Genomic DNA, 26,187 nt, shown 5'->3' on the forward strand with positions numbered 1-26,187 from the left:
GAAGCTGGCTAACTTTTTGCTGGGCTACAGATCAACCCCACATGCATTGACTGGAGAGACACCAGCCGTGCTCCTCATGGGGAGAAACATCAGGACAAGGCTTGATATACTGAAGCCTAACTTACGGAAGCGAGTGGAAGACAAACAACAAGATCAAGAGTTACGGTCAATTCACAGCCCTGCCAGAAAGCTAGAGTTAGGCCAAGCTGTCGTTGCCCGAAACTACAGAGCTGGAAACAAGTGGGTTCCGGGGATCATCACAGCTCACTCGGGACCCTTGTTATATGAAGTCAAGGTCGCACCCAATACAGTATGGCGACGGCATGTTGATCAACTCAGAGAGTCTGCAGTGACTCCAAAATTTAATAAGGAACAGCACAAACTGCGATTAAATCCAGCGGTGTTGGCAGCAACACCACGCTCAGCAAGTAGCGTGGAGAATGAAGAATTACAGGCTCCCACTACGAGAGGCATGGAGGAACCATGGAACAAAGATACACATGTGGACAACACCCCTGACAACCCTCCCAGCAGCCAAAGCCAGACCATGGTTAGCAGTCCGGCAACACCGCCATGCAGACGTTATCCCCTTCGGCTACGGAAGCCACCAGAGAGACCGAACCTGTAACTGAACTGAACTTGTGCGTTATTAATAGAATGTGATTTAAGGGGGGAGGAATGCTATGTCGCAAATGATGGTCTGCGGTTTTGTCACTATTGTGCGCACGCATGCCATGTGCGCCTGTCGTTGAATGTAAGCCGCCATGTTTGATTAAACCTTGTTGTGTTTTAAAAGTTTGATTCATTCAATTCCGCGAGACACAACAAGAACTTAAACCCGCACCTTTCTATCCCAGGTCCAACGCGCCAAACATTAGCCATAATAACGATAAGACCACAAGGTCACGCGCAAATATTGATTTTACCTTTCATATGCTGCATAATGATAAAATATTTATCAACCAGTTTACAATTATTGGTAAACAAGCTAACTGGAGTATCTTAAGGTGGGCACGAGACTTGCAGGGGTAAATGGAAATAGCAAAGCAGCTTTGCACTTTCCTCTCATCAATGTACTTCTGATTTAGTAGGATACGCTGGTTAATTCTCAGTACACCTTTTTTTTTTTTTTTTTTTTTTAATCCATACAGACTCGATGTAGATTGGAGAAGAGCAAAGTACTGTTATTATCACGCCTGAGCTTAACAATCATTCCATGTGCCAATTCTAGGTTGCCAGTTACTTTAACTTAATTTTTTTAGTTCTTTTTTGTTTGCTTGATTGATTTTTGCTGTTGGTTTTTTATGCGTTTTACAGTTTTAAGTCTGATGATCCGTCCCGCTCTCAAGGTATTATCGAAACTTTCTTCACTTTTTTCCATGAAAGGGAAGTCGCATTCGGTCGAATATAAATCTTAGGCCACCCTTTTGTTCCGACAGACGGTCCACAAATAAACTCCTTACTTCTGCTTCTACCTCATTGCACATCAGATGGTAGTGTGTTGTCTTTATCACTTTTCGCATCTCTAGAAGGCAAAGTAACTTAAACTCTCTCGACGGTTTTATTGATAATCATGTGGTTTAACAGCGTTGCTTACTTAATCACGATTACAATCTCATTGTCCATACATCTTTAAGCCTCTCTGTTGTTTGTTTGTCACAAACGTTTTCACCTTGTTTCAGGAATGTATGTTACTTTTCCAGAGACGGCTTCTAATCGGTGCTACAAAATTGTTCTAAAACCTGATCTTTTTTTCATTGTAAGCAAAAGCAATACATGAAATTTTATTTGACGAGAGAGAAGATTAAAATAGACCAGTATAATGAAACTCAGAAACATGCAAGAAAAAGGACCTCAACCGTCTCCTACCAACATATTGTGTATACATGTTGCAAATGCTAAATGCTATCGTAACTTCTGAGTAAAACAAGAGATAAATACGTGTCTAGGTATCTTTGTATTCAGCGAGTGACTTTTTTTTTTCCAATTTTACCGAACTAGTTCACCGTAGTCTTTACGATCCTGTGGAGTAACTGAACTTTTTTTTCTGTTTAGTTTTGCTGTCTTTTCTCGCTATCTGCTTATTCCAGCTCGAAACTACAAATCTAAGTGCTACATAGAACATTTATAATTATATTTTAGTTAAGTCACTGCCTGTGTCATATCAAGTAGTTTTACTACTCTGGTTTAGCTGGGACGTTCTTGCTCTCATCATCCTCACCCATTGTGTCCCGGTATTCTTTAGCTTCCTCAAATGTTTCTTTACAAAGAGCAGATGGTTCATCTGGAGCGATCTTACGTTCCTCTTCTTCTTCTTCTTCTTCTTCTTCCTTTTCTTCTTCTTCTTCTTCTTCTTCTTCTTCTTCTTCCTTTTCTTTTTCTTCTTCTTTCTCTTTTTCTTCTCTCTTGTTGTCTTCGTGTTCAATAGCTTCTTCGCTGGTTTCCTTCAAAGGAGTTGATGGTCGGTCCGAGGTAGTTCGATCATCTCTGTCACTACTTTTGGTTTCAAATTCAACGGCCTCTTTTTCTTCTTCACCCTCAAAGGAAGTTGGTGGTCGTTCTGTGGAAGCTGCCTGTTGTCCTTCCTTGTCCTGTTCAGAATCCTGCTTTTGTTCTGATTTGAAACAGAAGGAAACAAAACCTTGATATTTGTTAATCGGTAAGTTGATTGATAAGTCAATCGGTAAGACAATTGGTTAATTTGGTATTGAAAACGTAATTTGGAGTTGACAAAATATAAGTAGTTGAACTAAAAAACTACAAAGGTGGCTTTGGCGTAAATTAAAAAGACAAAAATTAAGAAGTGGTGATGACTTATGAACAGCTTTAAAACTGATTTGGTACAATGAAAACTTTACCTTGTCCATAAGTCATAGTTTGGACTCCATTATCTCGTGGTCCTTTGTATGGATGAACTGAAATGGAAAAAAAACAGATTAAGATTAATTTTCTCGTTAGCAATCAATGTATTAGCTCCGAATGAAAATATTGATGACATTAAGAATTCCTTTCCATGACAGAGATGAACAAAGTGAGCATCCAAGCACCTCTTTCTTTGGAAAGATCTTTTCTTGATAGAAGTCTCAGCACAATGCTTTCGGGGTCCTCTCAGGTTCGTTTCGTTTAACTCTCTGTAGGTTTCCCCACTAATAGTTACTATTACTATTTTCTGAAAGAGCATTCAAGGCTATGTCCTTTGATACAGACTCTCAGAGAACGACTCACCTTCCACAACAACCATTTGCAAATTTCCTCCGTTGCCCTCATCTTCGTCTTTTTCTGCTTGAACAACAAAATGGTATCAAATTATCCCACAGAAATATTCTTAAATGTTCACAGTACATCATCCCTTATCCAACGCTAGTTGAAAAAACTTATATTCACGATCGAGTGTGACATGTGTCACTATAGCAGTCTAACAAAAATAAAATTTCTTTAAAAAAGCACCTTCTCCGCCAATCAACAAATGTACTTCTTCTTCTTGAGCTGCAAATATCGAACAAAACAAATAAGTGACATCTACTTCAGGATAACAGTTAAACTTTGTGTGTTTATTTCATAGCTGTTCCAACACATTTAAGTTAGGCTAAAGTAAAGTCAAATTCATTCTCTACCCTATTGGCCCACGAGGCGGCGAAGTTGTTCCGGGTTTCCTTTGCATGCAACAATCATTCTGATTCATCGCAGGTCACCCGCCTTTCCCGCCTTCTTACAATATTCGTCGAGTTTTGTTAATTAAAAAAGCCAAAAAAAATTGTGAATTACGTCAAAAAAAGTAAACTGATCAACAGACAAAACCTTTTTGGGAACTCCACGTTAAAAGATCAAATGAGGCATCTAAGGACTTCATTGCGATAATAAAGACAATGTTGGGTCTTGTTTGTTGTAATACCTGCTTCAGCCGGCAGCACCTGTTCTTCCTCGTTAACTTGGCCTGCACCTAACAGAAAATGAATCAGTTGTTTCTATTTCTTTATTGCTTTTGCAACTCATTAATGGGAGTTCTTCTTCAAGTTCTTCCAATATCTTTAAGGAAAAAACAGACAAAGGTGTTACCACCTAGTTTGAGTCGGTTACCAGTGGTTTCGTACCGGCTCACGGTCGTTTCATACCCGGTCGATTCGTATCCAGTCAGTTGAGTTGTTTAGTACCCAGCTCGGTCGTTTCGTACCAATACTAATAAAGTATACTGTTAATGTCAAGTATGTTTAAAGTGAGGTCTCTTATTTTAAATAGCGATACAACCTGTGCAAAACAAGTTTTGTTAATGTGGCATCCATTCTTACTACACGACCACCAAAGGTATATTGAATAAATAAATAAAGCTATAAAGAAAATTAAAGAATAAAAAGTTTTCTTTTTGGTCCTTCATCCATTATTTTGACATAAATCAGCTTCCTAACTAATGTATCTTGTATTCATAGATTATTCTTTTTGATTTGTCGGGATAAATGCCAAAGATCAATTTAACAGAAGTTACCTTGCTCTGGATCTGCTTGTCCAAGTTGCACCAATTCCATCATTTCAAGCATTCCATCGTCTCCCTGTTCCTGATCTGCCGTGACCAATCAACATACATGTACAATAAATATTCATATTTATACATGTATACATGTAAACTTATATATATGTATGTATACTCATATAATCTAACATGCTGTGAATACTCTAAAAGTGACCTTGGATAATTTCTTATTATATTTACTGAGCTTTTCCATTGATGCGATAATGTGATAAATAATGGCAATTGAACTGAGTGGAGTTCAATTTGGGCTGAAATCATACGTGTGATTTCAAAATCAACCGAGCGCATAGCGCGAGTTCGATTTGAAATCACAAGTATGATTTCAGACCAAAATTGCACAGCACAAGGTTCAATTACCACTTTATTACATCCATTTTGAAAAACAAGAGTTTTGGAAACAAAGGTTGCAAAATTTGCCACATGATACTCTTCGTCTGTTATTTTCCTGCAATTAGATTGGTTACTTTATACAAGCCTTGAAGTCTGATTGGTTGTTTTGTTTTCAGCGTAGCCTCCTCATTGGCCGGGAAAATGATGAGTAAAGCAAGAAATGGTGCACCAATCAGAGCTGATCAAATTACAAGGACCACCAGTGATTTCGAAATGGATGTAATCAAGTTTCTAATTCCATTAATTGCACTGAGCCATATTATTTTCAGGCAAACTGATATGAGGTTTTCTTTCTTATCACAAAAATATGATACCTTCCACCTATGTAGTGACTTAACAGCGACTAAAGAAAATGGTAAACCTTACCTTGATGATCTTGTTGTTTTTTACAGGAAGAGAAAAAGCTGCGCACATGGTTCATCATAATTCGCAGTTTAGGTCGCAATATGCCCTGCACCTATTAGGGGAATGAAAAGTGAATATTTCATTAAATCTGTATAAATTAAGATAGAATATAACAGAGAGTTTACAAATGTAACTTTCATAAACAGTGATAAAGCTTATCATACAATTTTAATACAAGGAGAGCCGATTGCTAGAATAAGCCTGTTAAGTTGCATGGCCATTTATCGAGTTCTGATATTTTCCGAATGCCTCAACATGAACTATGAGAAACTGTTCAAGTAGCTTTCAGAAATTTCATGTGCAGATATTTGTAATAATATTTTTCAAGGTGCGGGAAATTTTTGTGTGAAACAAATCATTTTGAAATTCAATGTCACAGCCGTGTTCATTTGCAATCGCAACATTTGATAAGCTACCTACTTCTTTCTTTTATGAAAAAATTCTTCCACTGGACGATAATTCCACGATAAGGTTTTTTCCTAGGAAGCCTACGAAGTATATCTTTCATTACCACTTTTAAGCATTCCGCGAGAATACGTAATTAACGCATAAACACGGTGGAGTAATACGTCATTGCACTTTACTAATTTACTTCCCTGACATACCTGAGGGGTTGATAGGGTGTAGATAATTGGATTCAAGGCTGAGTTAATTGGCAGCACAAACACGGCGATCCAGGCAGGAAGATCTCCTCGGGGACTGTAATCTTTTTCAACCAAAGACCTGATGCCCATGACTATTATCGGCATCCAACAGGCGCAATCTGTGAGGATGATAAAGAAGACTCTTTTGGCCAATGCTCTCTCCCTTCTGGAACTTGCGTTCTTCTTTCTTGCCTGCACCTCTCGTCGGGTTCCCTCCCTTGCAAGCTGACGGCTGGAGCGATAACTTTTAAGGAAAATTGCGACATAGGCCACCGTCATGAATAGGAAGAGGAGGAAGTTTAAACCGACAAAGATAGCGATGGAGAACTCCCAACCAGCTGGAAACCTGTTGGACAGTTGCAGTGGGAGGCACACAACGGAACGTCCGTAGTAGGCAGGGCGCTCTAGGGTGTCATAAAAGTAGCCAATGCCACTGAGGGGAAGGAATGCGATGACAAAACTAAGGACCCAAATAATCGCGCACAGAATGTGTGCCTTCCTGCGAGTCAGCCCTCTGCCATGGTATGGGAAAACGATGTTCTTCAGCCTGTCAGCAGAGATGAGCGCCAGTACCATTACAGACACCTCACTGGACAGCACTGAGATCGCACCTGTCACCTGACACGACAAACCGGATCGCCACTGGAAGTCATGCAGATAGTAACTTCCCGACCATAACAGGTCTTTGGCACCTAAGGTGACCAAGTAAACGCCCATCAAGCAATCCCCAACTGCTAAGTGCATTAACATGATAAGCTGGACTACGTTTCTCTCTTTAAAGATTAGACGCCACACAATTACGAACACAGCACCAAGCAAAGAAAGGATTCCGATTGCCCAAATACTTTTACGTGGAGCTGAGTCGCGGAACATGCTCTCGCAACTGGCGAAGCTGTCGTCGTATAAAGCGGTACATTGGGCGTCTTCTTTTGTCAGATGACAACACATAAGACTGGTGTCCACTATCCTATAATCCATAACGTAGAGGGCAAATACAGTGAGGATAAAAACGCAAAAGATATGTTGTCACTCACACTGAAAGATCATGATCAAAATATGGGGTATAATTTATTTTCCAGGTTGCTGTTGGCTCAATCTAGGGATAGTGAATCGAATGGTCTTTGAGGCACCAAACTTTCCGCTTATTTTGAAGCTAAGTGAGGTAGGCTGTGATTATATGGGGCCTCAAAAAAGGAAAAAGGAAACCATATAATTGCAAAAGATTGTAACTTCAACAACAATCTCTGTATAGCTACAAGTTTTCAGTAGGTTAAACTGACCTAAACCAGCTAAATATTTGCGGAGTCGGTATTGCAGGAAACTTGAAACATAATATAATATAATATTGTACGTTTCACTGACCATTAAAAAAACTTACACTTTCATGATGTCCTTCATTCCATCGAAAAACCCGTTAGGAAGCTCAGACATTTCGTTATTTTGCATATTCCTAAAAATAAAAAGGCTACCATCGATAAATAGGTATGGATAAGAAATTGAAACTACACCGTGATGTCAAAACGTGTGCCCCCTTGTTGCGTGTTTAAATTATGTTTAAACGCCGTGAAGATTCATCCTTTTTTATAGCCCAACGTCTCCGGATTTCAGTCTAGTCGATCTCGGAACAAACCATGAGGTTAGTGTAAACTGGCGATCCCGATTTCTTTATAGGTGCCTCTCGCTCTGTACTCGCAATAAATACCTGTAATCTTTTCTCAAAAATAAGCCAGTTAAGTTTTTTTACTGTACCATTGTACCAGCGACATATTAACTGCAGTAGGATAAAATTCGTTAGAATTCAAGCAGTTTAGTCGTTAACTCTTTCATTCCCAAGATCACATTAATCATTCTGCCTTCCATTCAGTCATTCTATTGTTAGTTTGGAGATCAACAAATAATCTCCTAACTGATGTGTTCCCTATTCTCATCACTTTTCTCTTTGATATTGTATTAATATTGTAGGGAGAAATGCTTTCTTGGTCACTCGTTGGAGTTATAGGTTTAAAAAAGTCTTTTCAGGATCATCTTGTAAGTTAAACGACAACAACTAAAACAGAGTAAATACGGTTTCTCTGTATTTTTGATGCAAAAAAATATAAAGCTAGCGCTACAACATCATGTTCCTATTTCATGATTTTCAATTTAAAAGTGTGTTTATTTACAGGAAGTCATTGTTATAAACCAATTTTCATTTTTAGTAAGCCCAGTAGGATCCAGTGGGCTTTAAGATATAATGTGGTGGTCTAATGATGAATTCATCAGTGGGTATATGCTCACAAAATAACCAAATTTGGAAGGTCCCTAAAGTTTTCGTTGGTGACACCGGGAATCTTGTTATCAGAAATAGTGCTGTGGAGAAAAAAAATCGGAGTTAGGAAGTAAAAAGTCACAGCTGTAATATCCACCATAATATGAGGTAAGGGCAACTGCTCACGGAAAAGTCTTATGTGGTGTGATGTTTTGTGGATCATTTGTTATGGTGTGAATTAATAAAGAGTGGTTTTGCAGGGTATGACTGGAATGTTGAGGTATTGTGTGGTGCAGTATGACATGGTAAAGTGTGATGTGATGTGCCATGGTGTTCGTTTTGATGATACAGTGTGCTCTGGTGTTATATGACATGGAAAAGTGTGGTATGATGTGCTGCAGTGTGTGTTTTCATGATATGGTGTGCTGTGGTGTGGTATGTCATGATAAAGTAAGATATGACGTGTTGCGGTGTTCCTTCTCATGATATGGTAAGCTGTGATGTGGTATGACATGATAAGGTGTGATGTGATGTGTTGCAGTGTTCCTTATCATGATTTGGTGTGCTGTGGTGTGGTATGACTTGGTAAAGTGTGATGTGATGTGTTGCCGTGTTCCTTTTCATGATATGGAGTGCCATGGTGTGATATGACATGGCAAAGTGTGATGTGATGTGTTGTGGTGTTCCCTCTCGTGATATGGTGTGCTGCGGTGTTCGTTTTCATGACATGGTGTTCTGTGGTGCGGTGTGGTATGACATGATAAAGTGTGATGTGATGTGTTGTAGTGTTCCTTCTCATGATATGGTGTGCTGTGGTGTGGCATGACCTAATAAAATGTGATGTGATGTGTTGCAGTGTTCCTTCTCATGATATGGTGTGCAGTGGTGTGGTACTACATGGTTAAGTGTGATGTGATGTGTTGCAGTGTTCCTTCTCATGGTGTGGTGTGCTGTAGGGTAGTATGACATAGTAAAGTGTGATGCGATGTGATGCGATGTGTTCTAGTGTTCTTTTTTATGATGACGTGTGGTACTGTATGATATAGTAAGGTGTGTCTTTTGTTGAGGGTTTCAGAAATTATAAAGTTTGAGCAATGTTGTAGGTTTTAAAATGATGCGATGTGCTGTAATTCAATGGGGAAAAGTGTGGATATGAGATGGTTTATGTGGTCCTTAGTAATCTACATGTAGTGTGGTCCGCAATGTCAAAGTATGATTTGGCATCGTATAGCATCGTATGATATGGAGTGCTTCTTGAGATAGTAAGGTATGTCTTTCGTTGAGGGTTTCAGAAATTATAAAGTTTGAGCAGTATTGAAGGTTTCAAAATGATATGATGTGCTGTGATTCAATGGGGAAAAGTGTGGCCGTGAGATGGTTTATGTGATCCTCAGTAATCTATATGTGATGTGGTCGGTAATGTCATAGTATGATATGGCATCGGATGATATGGAGTGCTTCTTAAGCATACAAAAAAAGAAAAATCCATCAGGTGATTTTTGCAAATGTTGTACTTACAGAACCTGAAGTTTTCTCGTGCCGCTGAAAATCCCTTTGGGTAAATTCTCGATGTTATTTTCGGACAGATACCTTAAATGTAAATTATGTTTTAGATAAATGCCCAAATTTTTTTTATTGGACTGGCTAGGCAAACGAATAAATGTTTATCTGTAGAGGCATGACTTTGCACCACGGGTACGAGATGTAAACACGTGCATCAACAGGGAAACTAAATGGTAGCTACAAAGTAATAGTTACAGAGCATGAACAGACACAAAACTTGCGGATTACAACAGTTATTCAAAGTAAACCCTGGTATATCGAGCTACTGAGGCAAACAAGATATCGTGGATCTAGAGTCAGCTGATAGTGTGATGGTAGTATCACAGACATCTCCCCGTCGTCTCGATCAGTTTTTCACCCGCGTTATCCCTTAGACTGTTTTCAAAGTAGCATATTCCAACGATATTATTTAGTACAAATGGGAGCAATTCAGTTTTGCCACGCCCTTGATGGAGTTGTCTTTATTTTTTTTATAACAAAGAATCCGTCAAATTTCCCACGCATTACTTACTATTTTCAAAACAAATTGTAGTTTTAGAAGCAAGCAAAAGCGCCGTCGGCATGTTCTATACTCTCATGAATCAAGTTAGAATAAGCCAAATCAATAAAGTTTCAGAATCCTTGTTAGAATGGTTCAAATGATCTGATTGGTTGAATAAGACCAAAGCTGTCAAAAATGAATGTCAAACAATCAAAGTTTACAACCATCAAAGTGCACAATCTGTATTAGTTCACAAACTGAAATAGTACGTTCGGCAGGTCGAATTTAACACTGTTGCCATTAAAATTAAAAAATGGATCCACTTTCATATAGAGACTGAATCCAAGGAATAGTTTTACTATGCATATTTTTAAATTAGAGGACTTATTTAGGTTCGATAATGCTTTCGCGGATTACAATATGTCATTATTAAAGTAAGTGATATCTTTGAACCCAATCACAAAACTTACAGCCCGTTTAAGTTGACCAGAGTACGAAGCAAATCCCTGGGGAGGCTCTTAAGCTTGTTCTTGTCCAGTTTTCTGTGGCATATAATAAGTCAATGAAAATGCGACGAAGAAAGCTTTGGAGCACTGTGAAACATAGTATATCTCTTCAAAAATACATTTTGTGACGTCAGCGAAAACACTATTCATGGGACATCGGGTGTAGTGCTTGATGACTTACATATTTAACAGCTTGGAGAGGTTGGCAAAAATATTTCCGGGTAGTTCCTCGATTTGATTGCCTGACAAAATCCTATGGAAAACAGGGATAGCGTAAAAGAAACTAGATACCAAGTTGAAAGTTAAGTCTAGTTTCGCTATCAACCGTTTCAGGAGGATCGAGGACTAACCTGTTGCTTCTTGATTATATAGCTACTTCCGATACTTGTTTCTTCCAATCAAGTACGATTGCTTAAATCTGCTTTAACACTTTGCCTGAGGTAATTCCTCAGTTTTGCACTGTGCATCCTTTATTGTGCATAAAAATCACGTAATCAGAGGAATGAGCGCCCACACGGTATTGTGGGAAGAGAGGTACGATGGTCTTTAGCTCTTGAACGAGCACGGTGACCTATATATATATATATATATATTTTTTTTTTTTTTGCATAATTTTGGTGCAAAAATTTTCCGCTTTAAATTGGGGAAATTTAAAAAAAATTATTCCTTAAGAAAAAAAAGATAAGGCTAAAAGCGTGCACGAAGCCCATTACTCGAGGATGCAAATTATAACCTTGAAAGGAACGACTCGAGGTACATGTTTAAATTTGCGTGATTTTCCCGAAATTACATATCAATTGTGCCATGCGCTGGACACCTTCTACCAATCAAGATTTTTTTACATGTGTTACTTTAAAAACCCAGTGCAGAAAAACATACCGTTAACCGATGAAATGACGCGCGTGATTAGTACCAGTACAGGTATAAGTGGGGTAAGTTTGGCTTATCATCCAAAACAAGCATGGTGACCTATCCCTTTTATTGTAATTTCGAAAGAGACATTGGTAAGGAACGTTTAAGGAAAGTTTAAAAAAAATTACTTGTATGTTCGGTTACTTTTTTTCTTTGAGGAATCACCTTAATCGACAACAAAAACCTCTGCTTTATCCTTTACAAAAAGATAATTACCAACGGTTTTTGTTTTTATCAGAAAGGTTGTATTTGAACTAAGCAAGTGAAAGGATGAATAAATTAATAAATAAATAAATAAGAAAGTGAGAGAGCAACAGCTAAATAAATGAATGAACGAAGAAATAATGAAACTAAATGGTAAATTTAGAATTTTTGTTTCAAAATTTTGTGCATTAGATACTACTTTATATTTGATTTGTTCTTTTTTAGCAGTTTTCTTCATCAATTTGTTTCTCTTGATATTTAAATTTTAAGTCTTGATGAACTTAAGGTTTCATATACATTTATTAGAACTTAGGTAGTATCTAATAACACCAGCAAATCTTTATTCTTCTTGCATGTTCTTTGTTGAAATTTATATTTTTGAACATTTGCTTTAATTATCTTTTTTTTTCCCCGATCCTGGTCCCCCTGTTAATGAAAGCGCTTGCCTTGTAGCTTATTTAGAAAATTGTTGGTTGGAAAGGTGAGTGACATCAACATTATTAATTAAGATTTAGCACTTCTGAGTTTTATATTTGAAGGAAGGATGTTTAAATCATTCTCCAAAACTAAGGAATTCTTAGATGTAATTCATCACTTACAGCTTTTCAAGCTTCTTTAAACCTTGGAAAAGTCCTTGGGGCAGATTTTTAATTTCGTTGTTCGACAGATCCCTGAAAGCAATCGTTTATTTCATGAATCGCAACAGAAACAGATCCTGCTTAGCCCGGGAAATAGTGAAACCAAGTGCTCTTTGTCGAATGGGTAATGGGCTTTTAGATTTAATCTTCAACGCATTCACTCACAGGTCGTCTAAACTGATTAAATCTGTGAACAGTTCTGGGGTTAGCTTCTTCAGTTTGTTGTCGCGCAACCACCTATAAGAGTGGCAAAAGGATCAATGGATATCCAGGCAGATAAACACACTGAAACGAGAAGCGTGGAAAACGAAGGGAGAGATATGCGGAGAGACAGTATAAAAGTAGGAGAAACAATCTAGATAAAGGTTAAGAATGGACTGGTAGAGGATAACATCAGAGAGACTCAAAAAAAAAAAATTGGGTAAAGGTTATAGATGAGTTAACGAGCTGGTTTGCAGCCTTTAACATCATTTGGAAGGATTAACGAGAAGTGTAAAGAACAGCCTTTGCAAGCTGGCTTGTCATAAATTCTAATTTCCCTATTAGTCTTCTTGCCCTGCAGTGAAAAATCGTTAACTTCTGTCGTCAGGATTTGCTCTTACAAATTTAAATACCATGCCAGAAAGTTCCTTTAATCATAACGTTATTAGGATCTTTAAAGGTCTTACTTACAGCCTTCTTAAAATCCTCATTCCTCGAAACAGGTTATCAGTTAATTCGTTGAGATTGTTGTCAGACAACTCTCTGCATTGTTCATAGAAATAAAACAGAAAACAAAAATAATGGTACCATAAATGTCTTGAACCTGTGTGTAACATTTTGTGATCATGTATTCTGATCGTCCGGGTGAGGCAAGTGGTGAATGACGCTTGCACAACCTCAGCAGAAGTCTTCACTAGAGACAAGTGAAGAGTTGTTGTCAGTCGAGTTGTTTATAGTCCGGTTTGTGCATACTGATTGGTCAGTTTTCCCATGGTCTTATTGTCTGCAAGACTCGAGTACCCGTTAGTAGGTCGTAGCCGATCGGCTTTGATCCGTCGGTAAAGGTCGTTCTCTTCGGTTCCATTTGTCTGCAAATGTTGTGAATAAGACGTTTGTATGATATTGGCATCTGTTGAGGGGAGTCTGTTCTAAGGTAGTAAATCTGCTTTCCAGAATCGGTCGTCGAGATTAGTTGGTGCTGGAGGTCAGGCATTACGTAGAGTCCCAGTCGATAGTGTCTTTATAGAGTAAATAATGTTCAGCAATGAGTACTTTGACGTCACCATTTATTGCCTCTCGTTTGTGTCCACTCATGCGGTTGTTTTGGAAGTTTTTCCGGTAAAGGATTCTTAGCAGTATGAGCAGTTGACCTTATTAGAGCTCCCTGTCTATTTTTTGGCTCGTCCTTGCCTGTGACGTTGGTCAGTTATTGATGTAATGTAGATATCTGTAGGCGGCGCCTATGACCTTCACTCTTTCTTTCTATTAATTTCTTCTTCATTTCGCACCTCCCGGGGCCGCAAGGCTTTTTGGTCTTACTCAAGTCGTTGCTACAGCCTTTATATGGGGATTTTTCTCTTATGCTTGTAATTAAAAGGCCGTAAGGCCGCAGGGGTCATTAACGCTAACTGCTAACTGCTAACTAACCCAACGTGAAACTAGCTGGAAGTAATCAAGAGGGAAAATAAACACATCAATGTAAATCACAAAAGAATTCAAACTTCTTTGCCGGGATTTCTAGAGGAATATTAGTTCCTCGTAAATCCAGTGAACCCAGCTTCAGTCGTTCGATCACTGACTGACGCACTTTCATAAGAGAGGAAATACAGAATACAGAAGAGAGGAAAAAATATAGGAAATTTATAGGGAATGATTGTCTGAATCTAGCACCTTTTATTATTTTCACCTCCGGTCTAATATATCGATCGCTGTTAAGTACAGCTTCAGTAACTATGAAGAGTAAGTCGTTTTCTACTTACAGCCACTCCAGGTTTTGAATTTCCTTGAAAATAATCGGTGGTAGTTGACTGAGTTGGTTAACGGACAAGGACCTGTAAACTATTTTTTTAAACAGTTACCCCATACCTTAAATGATTAAGTTTTAAGGTGCACAGTTAAGAATTGAAAAATTAGTTCGGATATATCAGTTCTCTGACCTTTAGAATTCATTTCAGGGAAAAACGTGTTATCATATTCTTGGTAAGCAGAGATCATTTAGATCTTTATGACGTAGGATTCAACGTTTGCATGAGAATATTAGCATTGATGAAAAAGTTTTCAACTGAAAATTGCGAGTTACAGGTATTTACAGTTTTCTCAGGGAGGTAAGGTTACCAAACATCGTAGAAGGAAGGCTTTGCAGTTTTTTGGCGTGTAACCACCTGCAGTTAGTTTAAGGTGAAAATAAGCTTCTACCATCCTCACTTTGAATCCTCATTTTAGCTTTCATGTCTTTGTAATACGATTTCCAAATATCCATTTAAAATATAAGAAAAAAACGCGTGGAAAGTGAATGTTGTAGGCAATACTAAAGAAACATCCTGTATGGTAATTTCTTTAAGATTAATTTGTTTACGAGTCATTGTATCAATGAGAGAAAAAGATGGCGATGGATGCGATAAAACTTGACAAATGCAGATTCGTAAAAGAATTGAAAAAAGTCCTCGATAAGAATTGCCAATTAGTTGGCATGAATAATATTAGGCATGTATAGTGCGCGTGAGAATACTCTCAAATCTACAAAGCTAACTAAATATGTATTTAAAAAAAATATGTAAAATTTTGTGCATATGAATAGAATGCAACAGCTAAATGAATGAATGAACGAAGAAATAATGAAACTAAATGGTAAATTTAGAATTTTTGTTTCAAAATTTTGTGCACTAGAAACTACTTTATATTTGATTTGTTCTTTTTTAGCAGTTTTCTTCATCAATTTGTTTCTCTTGATATTTAAATTTTAAGTCTTGATGAACTTAAGGTTTCATATACATTTATTAGAACTTAGGTAGTATCTAATAACACCAGCAAATCTTTATTCTTCTCACATGTTCTTTGTTGAAATTTATATTTTTGAACATTTGCTTTAATTATCTTTTTTTTTCCCCAATCCTGGTCCCCCTGTTAATGAAAGCGCTTGCCTTGTAGCTTATTTAGAAAATTGTTGGTTGGAAAGATGAGTGACATCAACATTATTAATTAAGATTTAGCACTTCTGAGCTTTATATTTGAAGGAAGGATGTTTAAATCATTCTCCAAAACTAAGGAATTCTTAGATGTAACTCATCACTTACAGCTTTTTAAGCTTCTTTAAACCTTGGAAAAGTCCTTGGGGTAGATTTTTAATTTCGTTGTTCGACAGATCCCTGAAAGCAATCGTTTATTTCATGAATCGCAACAGAAACAGATCCTGCTTAGCCCGGGAAATAGTGAAACCAAGTGCTCTTTGTCGAATGGGTAAGACTGATTACTTTCGAGGCCAAGCTAGAAAGCAGACGTTTGCATTACTTTTGGTCATTGCTTTGACCTGGATACGTTTAGGAATTGATAAGTTAAGAGGCAAAAAGAAAACCCATGCTCGTTATGGCTAAGAAGGTAACGAAACTTGACCTGCCAGCCCCCAAAGTTACTGTTAGTAAATACGTTGTTGATGATATTCAAACTGGGCACTGGGCTCTTTTACATTTGCAACAGGGTTTGGAGAGGTAGAGGGGGGAGGGCTTCAGAGGCTCACGCTTCCCCCCCCCTTCGCTGCACTAAATAGATTGATAGTTTCCTAACATCTGAGTGTAGATTGATTTGCTTTAATGCGTATTTCATCATGATTTTTTCCAAATTTTAAGGAAATAAAACCGAAAAACTAAACCTTTTTCTTAAGTCAGAATGGCATGTCACAATATTTGCAGTGTACATATTTGTTCATGGTGCTATTTAGGAATAACAATTTTATTTCCCCTTTCCCTTTTCAGTCAGTCTAACTTGGCAAATTACGACTTTTCAGGGGGTAGAAATATAAGATCAAAGGGCTTTTAGATTTAATCTTCAACGCATTCACTCACAGGTCATCTAAACTGATTAAATCTGTGAACAGTTCTGGGGTTAGCTTCTTCAGTTTGTTGTCGCGCAACCACCTGGCGATGGATGCGATAAAACTTGACAAATGCAGATTCGTAAAAGAATTGAAAATAGTCCTCGATAAGAATTGCCAATTAGTTGGCATGAATAATATTAGGCATGTATAGTGCGCGTGAGAATACTCTCAAATCTGCAAAGCTAACTAAATATGTTTTGCGGTAATTTTGTCTTCTCTTTTTTTGATAACCTTGTTTGTTGGCCGTAAGGCCGGTTTTTATCTACTATATCACCCATCGTGGTGCCATTTACGCGATTATTGCTCGGGCATGGATGAAGTGCTTGCGTTCACGTACCTAACATATAATATCCGCTTTGTTCCTTCGTTGCTGAGATTGACCTCTCCATAATACAGCGCTATTTATTCGTACCCATGACATAGGCTCTTTAACTATTCTTTTTCATGCCAGTAGATATCATAATGTGCAAACGGTGTCACAAACATTTTAATATATTTGAAGGATAAAATTTCGCACATTCAGGAATTGTTTGAAACACCCTTCCCTTTCTTTTGATATCTCTTAAATATGAAATTCATTTACCGAAAATCCAAAACAGGTTATAGATACCAAAATCAGAGATCCGCCCTAAAAACGGTCTCCAATGACTAAAACCACTCAATATAAAATTGCATATCAAATTTACATATGACGCACATTCACAACCTCGCTCTCAGGGGTCTTCCCTTGAAAATCGGGATCAAATATCCGTAAGTAAAACAATTCCGAATAGTTTTAGGAATATGGGCTATTGTGGTAGTTATGAGTCAGAAATCATCGATGTCTATTTTTGAATGCACGACAGACAAGTACTATTGTAAATCTTTCAATCAGAAATACTTTTTAGGCAAAACTGCTTTTGAAAAAATTAGTTTATCACTTTCGATATACCGAAAAATGGTCGGAAGTATACCCTTGACGCACGATATGTTATTTCATCGGCTGCTCGGAGGTAAAAAATTCTTGCTTTTCACCTCTGAACTAGCCAGTCAGTACGTGCATACCATGTTTTACATAGGACGCCTGAAGTCCCGAAGTCCCAAAAAAAAGCACTACACCCTTGTTCCCTTTTTTCACGCCTTCTGATTTTTGGGGGATTTTGTGTCCGGCTTTGAAGCAATTAGTTTTCCTCAATCGTAACATACTTTTTGAGCTTATAGAAGCTAACGTAATGATTCAGATTAGCGCCCAGGGCGACGACGACAGTGAAGAAGACGTAGTAATTTGTAAACTGATTACTAATTTTTTTTATTAATATTCAAAATGTCTATGATAACTTTAGGAAAAAGAAACAGCGTAAAAGTTATACTAGAAGTATCTGCCGATCACTGTGGCAGCTTGGTGAACTAAAAAGTATTTTCTACAAATGTTTTCCAGGCCTATTCAAGATAATTGTTGCTCAGACACGGAACAAAATAGCATATAGTTTTTTTTCAAATGTTTAACCCAAGCAACTCTTAGGTGGAACAAACCGTCCCAGTCAACTCAGTAATCACATCAATAAATATCAAAATCGAAAGGAGCCCTTACATAGTAAATTGCAAATAAGTCAATTTATTTTCAAATGAAAGCGTGCATGACTGAAATCTTTACCAAGTGATTTTTACTGTTAGAAAAAAAAACACAAACACTCACAAAGATTCCAAGGACTTCAAGGTCTTGAATATTCCTGCATGAAGGCTGCTAAGTTTGTTGTTGAAGATATACCTGTGATTTGATCGGAACGATTGTCAAAAACGCAAACAACGCTCTATATTTTCTGTTATGAAGCAATGTCAAAAACCCGGCTTTCTTCGTGTGGTCTCATGCACGAAATCCAACTGATCTTAGTCTAAAACTTCAATGCTTTAGTAGCATCATAAATTCAGCTTATAGCAACACATTTGGAGCTTAGAAGTAAGTGGAGTAAAACTTTATTTAGACAGGATAGCCCTTTTTGCTCGAAGGCTGGTATCCATACGGGCCATGTATCGAGGTACACCTATGATCACAATATACTGAAACTTAAATTACGTTAAGAGCCATTGACCGTACGTAAATACTGAGAATTCGCTGACAGTTGAAAAACTTCTTAATTCAGTTTATTTTTCCTAAAGGACCCTTTTCCTGATAAACCATTTTTTTATGAAACTTGAATCTACTGTTCCTTTGATCTGCTGTTCTACCTTGTTCTACCTTGAAGAATAGTTATGAATGTCAGAATGTACGAACGTTTGTTAGCAAGGCTGGCGTCATTGCTTTGGCGTTACTATAAAAAATAAAATTTCATTCAGCTGATTCGAAAGTTTTTAAGTTCATTGCTGCTAACTGAAAACTGAAATGGCTTTCTACGTAATTGCACTACAGCGTCCATTTTTGACCATAGTAAAATAAAACTTTGCCCTTCATAATCAATGTTTCGTCGTAAAAATATTGGGATCGATGTTACTAATGTTTTCAGAAGTTGACGAAGTCGCTGCACGGCTCGGGCAATTTCTATACTCCTTCTGAAAATATCAGTGATATTAATCCTTCGTTTTATTCGGCCCTATGCGTTTACCTTCAAATTTACCTTGCATAATATTTATATTCCCACTGAGTGGGAATATAAATATTATGCAAGGTAAATTTTTAATTTAATACACTCCGCCTATATGCCTTCGCCAACATAGCAAATGTATTTTAGCTGCACGTATGCGAATTGAAACAAAAACTTAATCGTTGCAATTATGGAGAGTTTTCGGTAACTTAGTATTCACAGTATTTACGCCACACGAGGCTGCACACTACCCCCTTTCACAATCTGATCTGAGCTGTATGTTGGATGATTTGGTTTGGTACAGCTATCCCGATCACACAGCCATCGGAATGATGTCATAAGTTTACATCTCTCGTTTGTCTCGGTCGAGAAATTCCACTTCGTTCACCGCATTTCAGTCAATGTCAAAAAAGGACCCTGGACGGGTTTCCCGCGAGTACATCACATAGGTAAAACATGACTTGCCACAGCCAAAAGTTTATTCCGAAGTCAGTTCAGTGGTGTTGACGTCCCATTCCTCTATAAATAATTTTCTGATGTATTTGGCTGCAGCCACATTCATTTTAGTACTTCATTGCAAAGCAATTCAGCACTAAAGCGACGTAAGCTAAGGTGGTACTCAGGCAAGTCATTATGAAAAATAATTATATATCACTACGTCTGATAGAGAATTAAGAGAACGTTTGAAGTTCAAATTATCGGGGTAAAATTTAGGCTCGGTTCTGTTCCCGTTTTTAACCAATCTGAAATATCTGCATTGTTAAGAATATAGAGTGTGCTACTCGCAAGTCCTATAGCTGAGTCAATTTATCAAGTATATTTGTCAATTTATTGAGTATATTTGCTAACAGGGCAACGTTCACCCATTTTAAAGCACTCTACATGTTATATTACATCTGCTCACCCTGCATCTTCTAATGAACTTGCTATGAGCTACTAAAATTAGAATTGTTTGGGAACTATTAAAATCAGGAATGTTCCGGCCAAGTGTTTGGGAATTGTTTACGTCTGTGAAATGATTTTGAAATCCTTGTGCGAGTCATATGGGCCTTGGTTTGTTCTGTGCTGCGAGACAACAAATTTATTTTTACCTTTTAGTGATGTGTCTTTGAGTGTTGAAATACGGTTTAATTCTCGTGCGATAATCGTCATCGCTGGTCATGTTTGGGTTTATTCTTGACCTGAATTAGGGTCCTCATTGGGAAGTTTTATCTAAGTTTTTTTTAAAAATTACTTTAAAGTGTCTTAGGTTTGGCTTCATGATTTTTTGTTTACGGGTCCAAAGGTAGATTTTTCCTAAAATTATTATATAGTTGTAGAACATTGAATAACAACACTCAAACAGGATATGGCTTATTGTTTCGCGGAAGAAAAAATTAGTTTTCTCTAGATTTCAGTTCTCGGAGATTAGTTGAGATTGAAGTATTTTGTTGTTCATTTCCAATGCCTTGTGAAATTGTCTGGGTTAGCGTTATAAAAATATGTTCACTCTGCTTAGGTCAGTTGTTGCGTAAGCCCAAACATCCCTACCGTTAGGATATTTAGGAACGTGTACTTGGGGCTGAATAACACACAGAGACTTAGTCTTTCAGATGAAGAGCCATTTAGAGTCATTAATCAGAGAGGGAATGAAAGTTCTTTATCAAACTCCCGGTACCTCCGTTTGCACGAGTTTCTCAAGCTAGTTAACTCCATCAGTCTAACAAACTAAATAATCTTAAATTCGTCAACAGGTCTCTGATTAGCCTAAGCTTGGCCGAGACGACCAGCCAGGAAGTATTTCTTCACAGGTATTCGACAATTTTTCATTGTGTTAATTGTTACTCGTGAAAATAAGGTTGGGAATCCTTCTGCGATAGAGGGACAGTCCGCTAACATCTTGACTGGAACGTGACGCTCAACGAATTTGCTTGAAATGGACCATTTCTGCAATTCCCAGTGTTCTCGCGATATATAAAAAATCTGGTGCCGAAATTACGTCGCGAGAACGAGGTTAAGTGGGAAGTTGCTCTCATCGGTAAAGAAAATAAAGTGTCGTGCTAGTGAAAATAAGCCAAACTTTCTGGAAATTCAATGTGGAAGAGAGAAAAGTAATTTGTGGGATGAAGGATATCAGTTAAGTGATGGTGGCAAAGGAAAGAAAAAAGGCAGAACTGTTCCTTTTATGCACTACAGCAATGAAGCAAATAAAACAAGCCGCTTCTGGAAAAGACCACAAAACGTTGTTGGATGCTTAGACGTACGCCTTCTTTAACATTTCAAAGTTCTTGTCCGTCGTCTGCATGCAGCCTTGCCTCAGTTATTTTCATGTTGGCACTTAATTGTTGCTTTATTTTTCTTCCTGATTCTTACGTAGCGGGGGCCTACTGTAATTTTCGAAACGAAACATGACGAAACGAATTGGAAATCTATAATTTGCACAATAAAAAGCTTTATTTTTCGAAATGAAGATCTGTATTTTGCGAAAAGAGAATACTCAGAGTAGCAGCATGACAAATACAGCTCATAAGCAGCGCATTTAAAAATGAGAAAAGATTTCCTAGATAACGCTTAAAAACTTTCCGCAGATATTTTTTATTTTTCAGTGATTTTAATTCAATTTTTCTCGAATATTTACCTCCTTTGAAAATCATTTTTTACGCGACTAAGTTGTCCGATCATTGGGCGCTATCAATTTCTGTTCTGCAGTTTTGATCACATAGTTAACGATCTCTTAGTCAGATTTCCGGCCTCAGATGTAAAAATTTATTGGAGATATAAAAAATTGGAGAGGATGAGTTATCACCCAGTAGGAAAAAGTACATCGGCTCAGTTAAGTTAGTGTAATTGTAATTACATGACACCTGTGGACTACGAATATTATGTAAGGTTTTCCATACATCTCGCCCGTTTGTATTCTCCGAAGTCGCAAATGTATCTAGGCATTACGTCTGCCAATTGAAACAAAAATCTGATCGCCGTAGTTATGGAAAGTTTTCGGTTACTCAAAGTTTATTGCTTTTATTTCACAGGAGCTCACAATGTACCCTGATCATAACTTTTGATCTGCAAAGCTGGATCATGGTTCATATAGCATCGTACTGCTATCACGATCACGATTTTTAAGTCAAAGTAGAAATCTGCGTTCATGATTCCTGTAAATACTTAATCTTTTAATACTAGTGAACACGCATGTAACAGGTAAAAGACGCTTACTCTCGTTCATTAATCAATTAATCAGTTGGTATACACTTACAGTCCAGTTAAGTTGGTCAGGTTGTCGAATATTCCCTCCTGCAACGTATGGAGCTCGTTGCCGCTTACACCCCTATAGTTGGGTTAAAAAAAAAACACATCAGAAGTCCAGATTAAAGCAATCTATACTCTCTTCAACAATAGGTAGATCAGCTTATTCTCAGTTAAGATCGCCTCTAAAAGCTGCATCTCTTCGTTCACTACCCGCTTGTGAGGGTATGACTGACGTTCTTGCTTCTACTCATTACTCTAATACTTATTTCAAGAATTATTCAGTTGTTCATTGTCAGGCTTGAAGGAAATGATACCTGGTTAATTTCCAAATGGAATATAGAGAATACATGGCAATCCATTTCCCCATAGTTGCACAGATAAAAAGAAATCGAGAAACTGGTAATTATGAATGAGTGCAATTTATTTGAATCAATTGACATCAGAATCCTTTTACGATATTGAAGAGCCATTAAAATTTACGTCGCTCTCGACACTTAGCCCTCCGTCCCTCAGTTGGTAGCAAAAACCAAGCACTATCCGTTAGCACGAGTTTGATTCCTGGCGCAGCACGAATATCCTTGAAAGCTTCTTTTTTGAAATTTCTTTGAGCGAACGGTCAACTTGCAAGGATCACATCGTAAGTTAATTCTTATCCATCGATCAAATCAAATTCATTTCATTCAATTGTAATCAATTTAATAGACCGCTCGGTTAATTCAGTCCTACATAAGGCTACAAAAACAACCGACGTTTCACTTTTGTTTGTTGACAATGATCAGCAGACTCACTCAAAGGACGAATGATTACCTTGGTAAACAATACTTAATAATTTTTAACAAGGTTACAATTTAAAATACTTAAGTCAAGTCTATGAGAGAGAAACAACAGAAACGCCATACGAAACGAATTTGTCGATCATTGCGGCTGCTTGTTGAACTAAACAGTTTACGTTAATAAGTGTGTTAATAAAATGTTTTCGCGTTGTCTTTCTCTGCCTCTCTCCGCCAGTTTTGTTCTGAACAAATATTTGTTTTGAAGAATTAATCCCGAGGAGTCGTCACTCTTTCATTTTAGCGGAGCCTTTCTTTGCTCCCGCTGGGTGACACGTTGTTTAGAATGGAGTGTAATGTCTGTTGGTTTCTTAAATCAAGAACTCCCTGTTCAAACTTTCACCGCTATATATAGTTGTTTCTGAGAAAGTAGCTTCTGATATTTCAGGCGTTTTGATTAATAGATGGTGTTTATTAACTTTGTCAATAAACTGGTTGATGACATTGTCAATCGCGAAAATTAAGAGCCGCCAAAATGGTAAGGTAAGTTAGGTAAATTCAAGCCAAATCATTATCAAATATAGTTATATATCAACAATTTCTGACAAAATCTTGAGAAAATCTTTCACAGATATTTAATACTGCAATCAAGGATAATTTGGGACTGGCCCCGTTCCTGATTTCAAGCAGCTAGAGAGTGCTACTCACAAGTAATGCAGCTGAGTCAATTCATCAAAAATTTTGGTGGTAGTTCTTTTAACTGATTACCATTCAACTGCCGGTAATAAAGGATCTCGATGGCAGGTTAGTAATAACCATGAAAATAATTATTGCAATTTTATGTAATTGAGCATATCAACGTTTACTTCCTATTTGTTTATTTTGTCTTCCTTACTGCTTTCCATTGAGCATATTTGTTAACAGGGAAACGTTTGACATAATTGAAAGGCATTCAACATGCTACTCACAAGTTCTGTAGCTGAGTCAATTCATCAAAAACTTTTGGTGGTAGTTCTTTTAGCTGATTACCATGTAACCACCTGTAATAAAGGATGTGGATGGTAGGTTAGCAACAACTATGACAATAACCATGACAATAATTATGGCAATTTATTTGTTTATTTTATTTTCCTTACTACTTTCGATTGAGCATATTTTTTAACAGGGAAACGTTTCACATAATTGAAAGGCACTCAACACGCTACTAACAAGCTCTGCAGCTGAGTCAATTCATCAAAAACTTTTGGTGGTAGTTCTTTTAGCTGATTACCAAGTAACCACCTGTAATAAAGGATGTGGATGGTAGGTTAGCAACAACTACGACAATAACCATGACAATAATTATGGCAATTTATTTGTTTATTTTATTTTCCTGACTACTTTCGATTGAGCATATTTGCTAAGAGGGTAACGTTCACATAATTTATAAGTACTCAATATGCTACTCACAAGTAATGCAGCTGAGTCAATTCATCAAAAACGTTTGGTGGTAGTTCTTTTAGCTGATTATCATCTAACCGCCTGTAATAAAGGATGTGGATGGTAGGTTAGCAACAGCTATGACAATAACCATGACAATAATTATGGCAATTTATTTGTTTATTTTATTTTCCTTACTACTTTCGATTGAGCATATTTGTTAACAGGGAAACGTTTCACATAATTGAAAGGCACTCAACACGCTACTAACAAGCTCTGCAGCTGAGTCAATTCATCAAAAACTTTTGGTGGTAGTTCTTTTAGCTGATTACTAAGTAACCACCTGTAATAAAGGATGTGGATGGTAGGTTAGCAACAACTACGACAATAACCATGACAATAATTATGGCAATTTATTTGTTTATTTTATTTTCCTTACTACTTTCGATTGAGCATATTTGCTAAGAGGGAAACGTTCACATAATTTATAAGTACTCAATATGCTACTCACAAGTAATGCAGCTGAGTCAATTCATCAAAAACGTTTGGTGGTAGTTCTTTTAGCTGATTATCATCTAACCGCCTGTAATAAAGGATGTGGATGGTAGGTTAGCAACAACTATGACAATAACCATGACAATAATTATGGCAATTTATTTGTTTATTTTATTTTCCTTACTACTTTCGATTGAGCATATTTGTTAACAGGGAAACGTTTCACATAATTGAAAGGCACTCAACACGCTACTAACAAGCTCTGCAGCTGAGTCAATTCATCAAAAACTTTTGGTGGTAGTTCTTTTAACTGATTACCATATAACCGCCTGTAATAAAGATGTCGGTGGCGGGTTAGTAATAACAATGATATTTATTATGGCAATTTATTTGTTTATGTTGTTTTCCTTACTGCTTTCCATTGAGCTTATTTACTAACAGGGAAACGTTTCACATAATTCAAAGGAACTCAACATGTTTTTTGCTTTACTTTATTCTGCTCACCCAGTATTTTCTCATGAACTAAATAATAAACTAATAAAATCAGTATATAACTACAGAGAAAGCCCTTTGATATTGTGCTTCCACAGATTCGGTCACTCTATTTTTGAATAAAAGTCGCTGTGACTAAAATTTTAACGATCGATTTCTATAATTTACAAAAAAAAGGAAAAAAAATATTCCCGGATGAAGGTTGCTTAGTTTGTTGTTGTAAAGAGACCTGATATTTGAAAAGTTGTCAGACTTCTTTTCAAAAACGCATACAGCCACCTTTGGTATCTGTTATGAAGCAATGTCAAAAAACCTGGCTTTTCATTATTATATTCAGCGCAATCAGAGTTTGAAAACTCACTGACTGAGTAGCATTACAGATGAGTAGCATTATAAACGCAGCTTATGAGCAGCGACTGTTCACTATGCTGTCATCAAATTTGATCAAAATGTTCAAGGTGAAGAGAAATATCTCGACACTCTACGAAAAAAAATCCATAAAAAGCCTATTTTCCTCAGTTCTGGTCTTTTGTTTTCAAAACTTTGAAATATATATCGATATTTCAAGCTCTTTTTAAATTTCCGTCACAGGTTTGAGTTATCGAAAGACGATAATAGAAGACCATCTATGCAAACC

General features: G+C 37.2%; 1 protein-coding gene and 1 long non-coding RNA gene across 2 annotated transcripts; both read right to left on the minus strand.

Annotated features, from left to right (window-relative positions):
- Window positions 1–1,538: 1,538 nt before the first annotated feature.
- LOC131772607 (G-protein coupled receptor GRL101-like) lies at window positions 1,539–24,178 on the minus strand. The gene is made up of 16 exons (XM_066162426.1): window positions 24,113–24,178; window positions 22,382–22,453; window positions 18,264–18,335; window positions 15,792–15,863; window positions 10,944–11,015; window positions 10,727–10,798; window positions 9,731–9,802; window positions 8,242–8,313; window positions 7,343–7,414; window positions 5,926–6,931; window positions 5,282–5,372; window positions 4,481–4,555; window positions 3,893–3,940; window positions 3,226–3,279; window positions 2,859–2,915; window positions 1,539–2,614 (listed from the first exon to the last, which is right to left on the minus strand). Exons 9-16 carry the CDS (start codon window positions 7,408–7,410, stop codon window positions 2,178–2,180), a joined length of 1,836 nt encoding a protein of 611 aa, XP_066018523.1. The 5' UTR covers window positions 7,411–7,414; window positions 8,242–8,313; window positions 9,731–9,802; window positions 10,727–10,798; window positions 10,944–11,015; window positions 15,792–15,863; window positions 18,264–18,335; window positions 22,382–22,453; window positions 24,113–24,178; the 3' UTR covers window positions 1,539–2,177.
- Window positions 12,477–13,257, minus strand: LOC136279932 (uncharacterized). Its single transcript, XR_010717063.1, has 3 exons — window positions 13,189–13,257; window positions 12,682–12,753; window positions 12,477–12,549 (listed from the first exon to the last, which is right to left on the minus strand). It is a non-coding gene; the product is annotated as an uncharacterized lncRNA (long non-coding RNA).
- Window positions 24,179–26,187: the final 2,009 nt, after the last annotated feature.

This window comes from Pocillopora verrucosa, chromosome 1, assembly GCF_036669915.1.
Source record: "Pocillopora verrucosa isolate sample1 chromosome 1, ASM3666991v2, whole genome shotgun sequence".
Classification (NCBI taxonomy): Eukaryota; Metazoa; Cnidaria; class Anthozoa; order Scleractinia; family Pocilloporidae; genus Pocillopora; species Pocillopora verrucosa.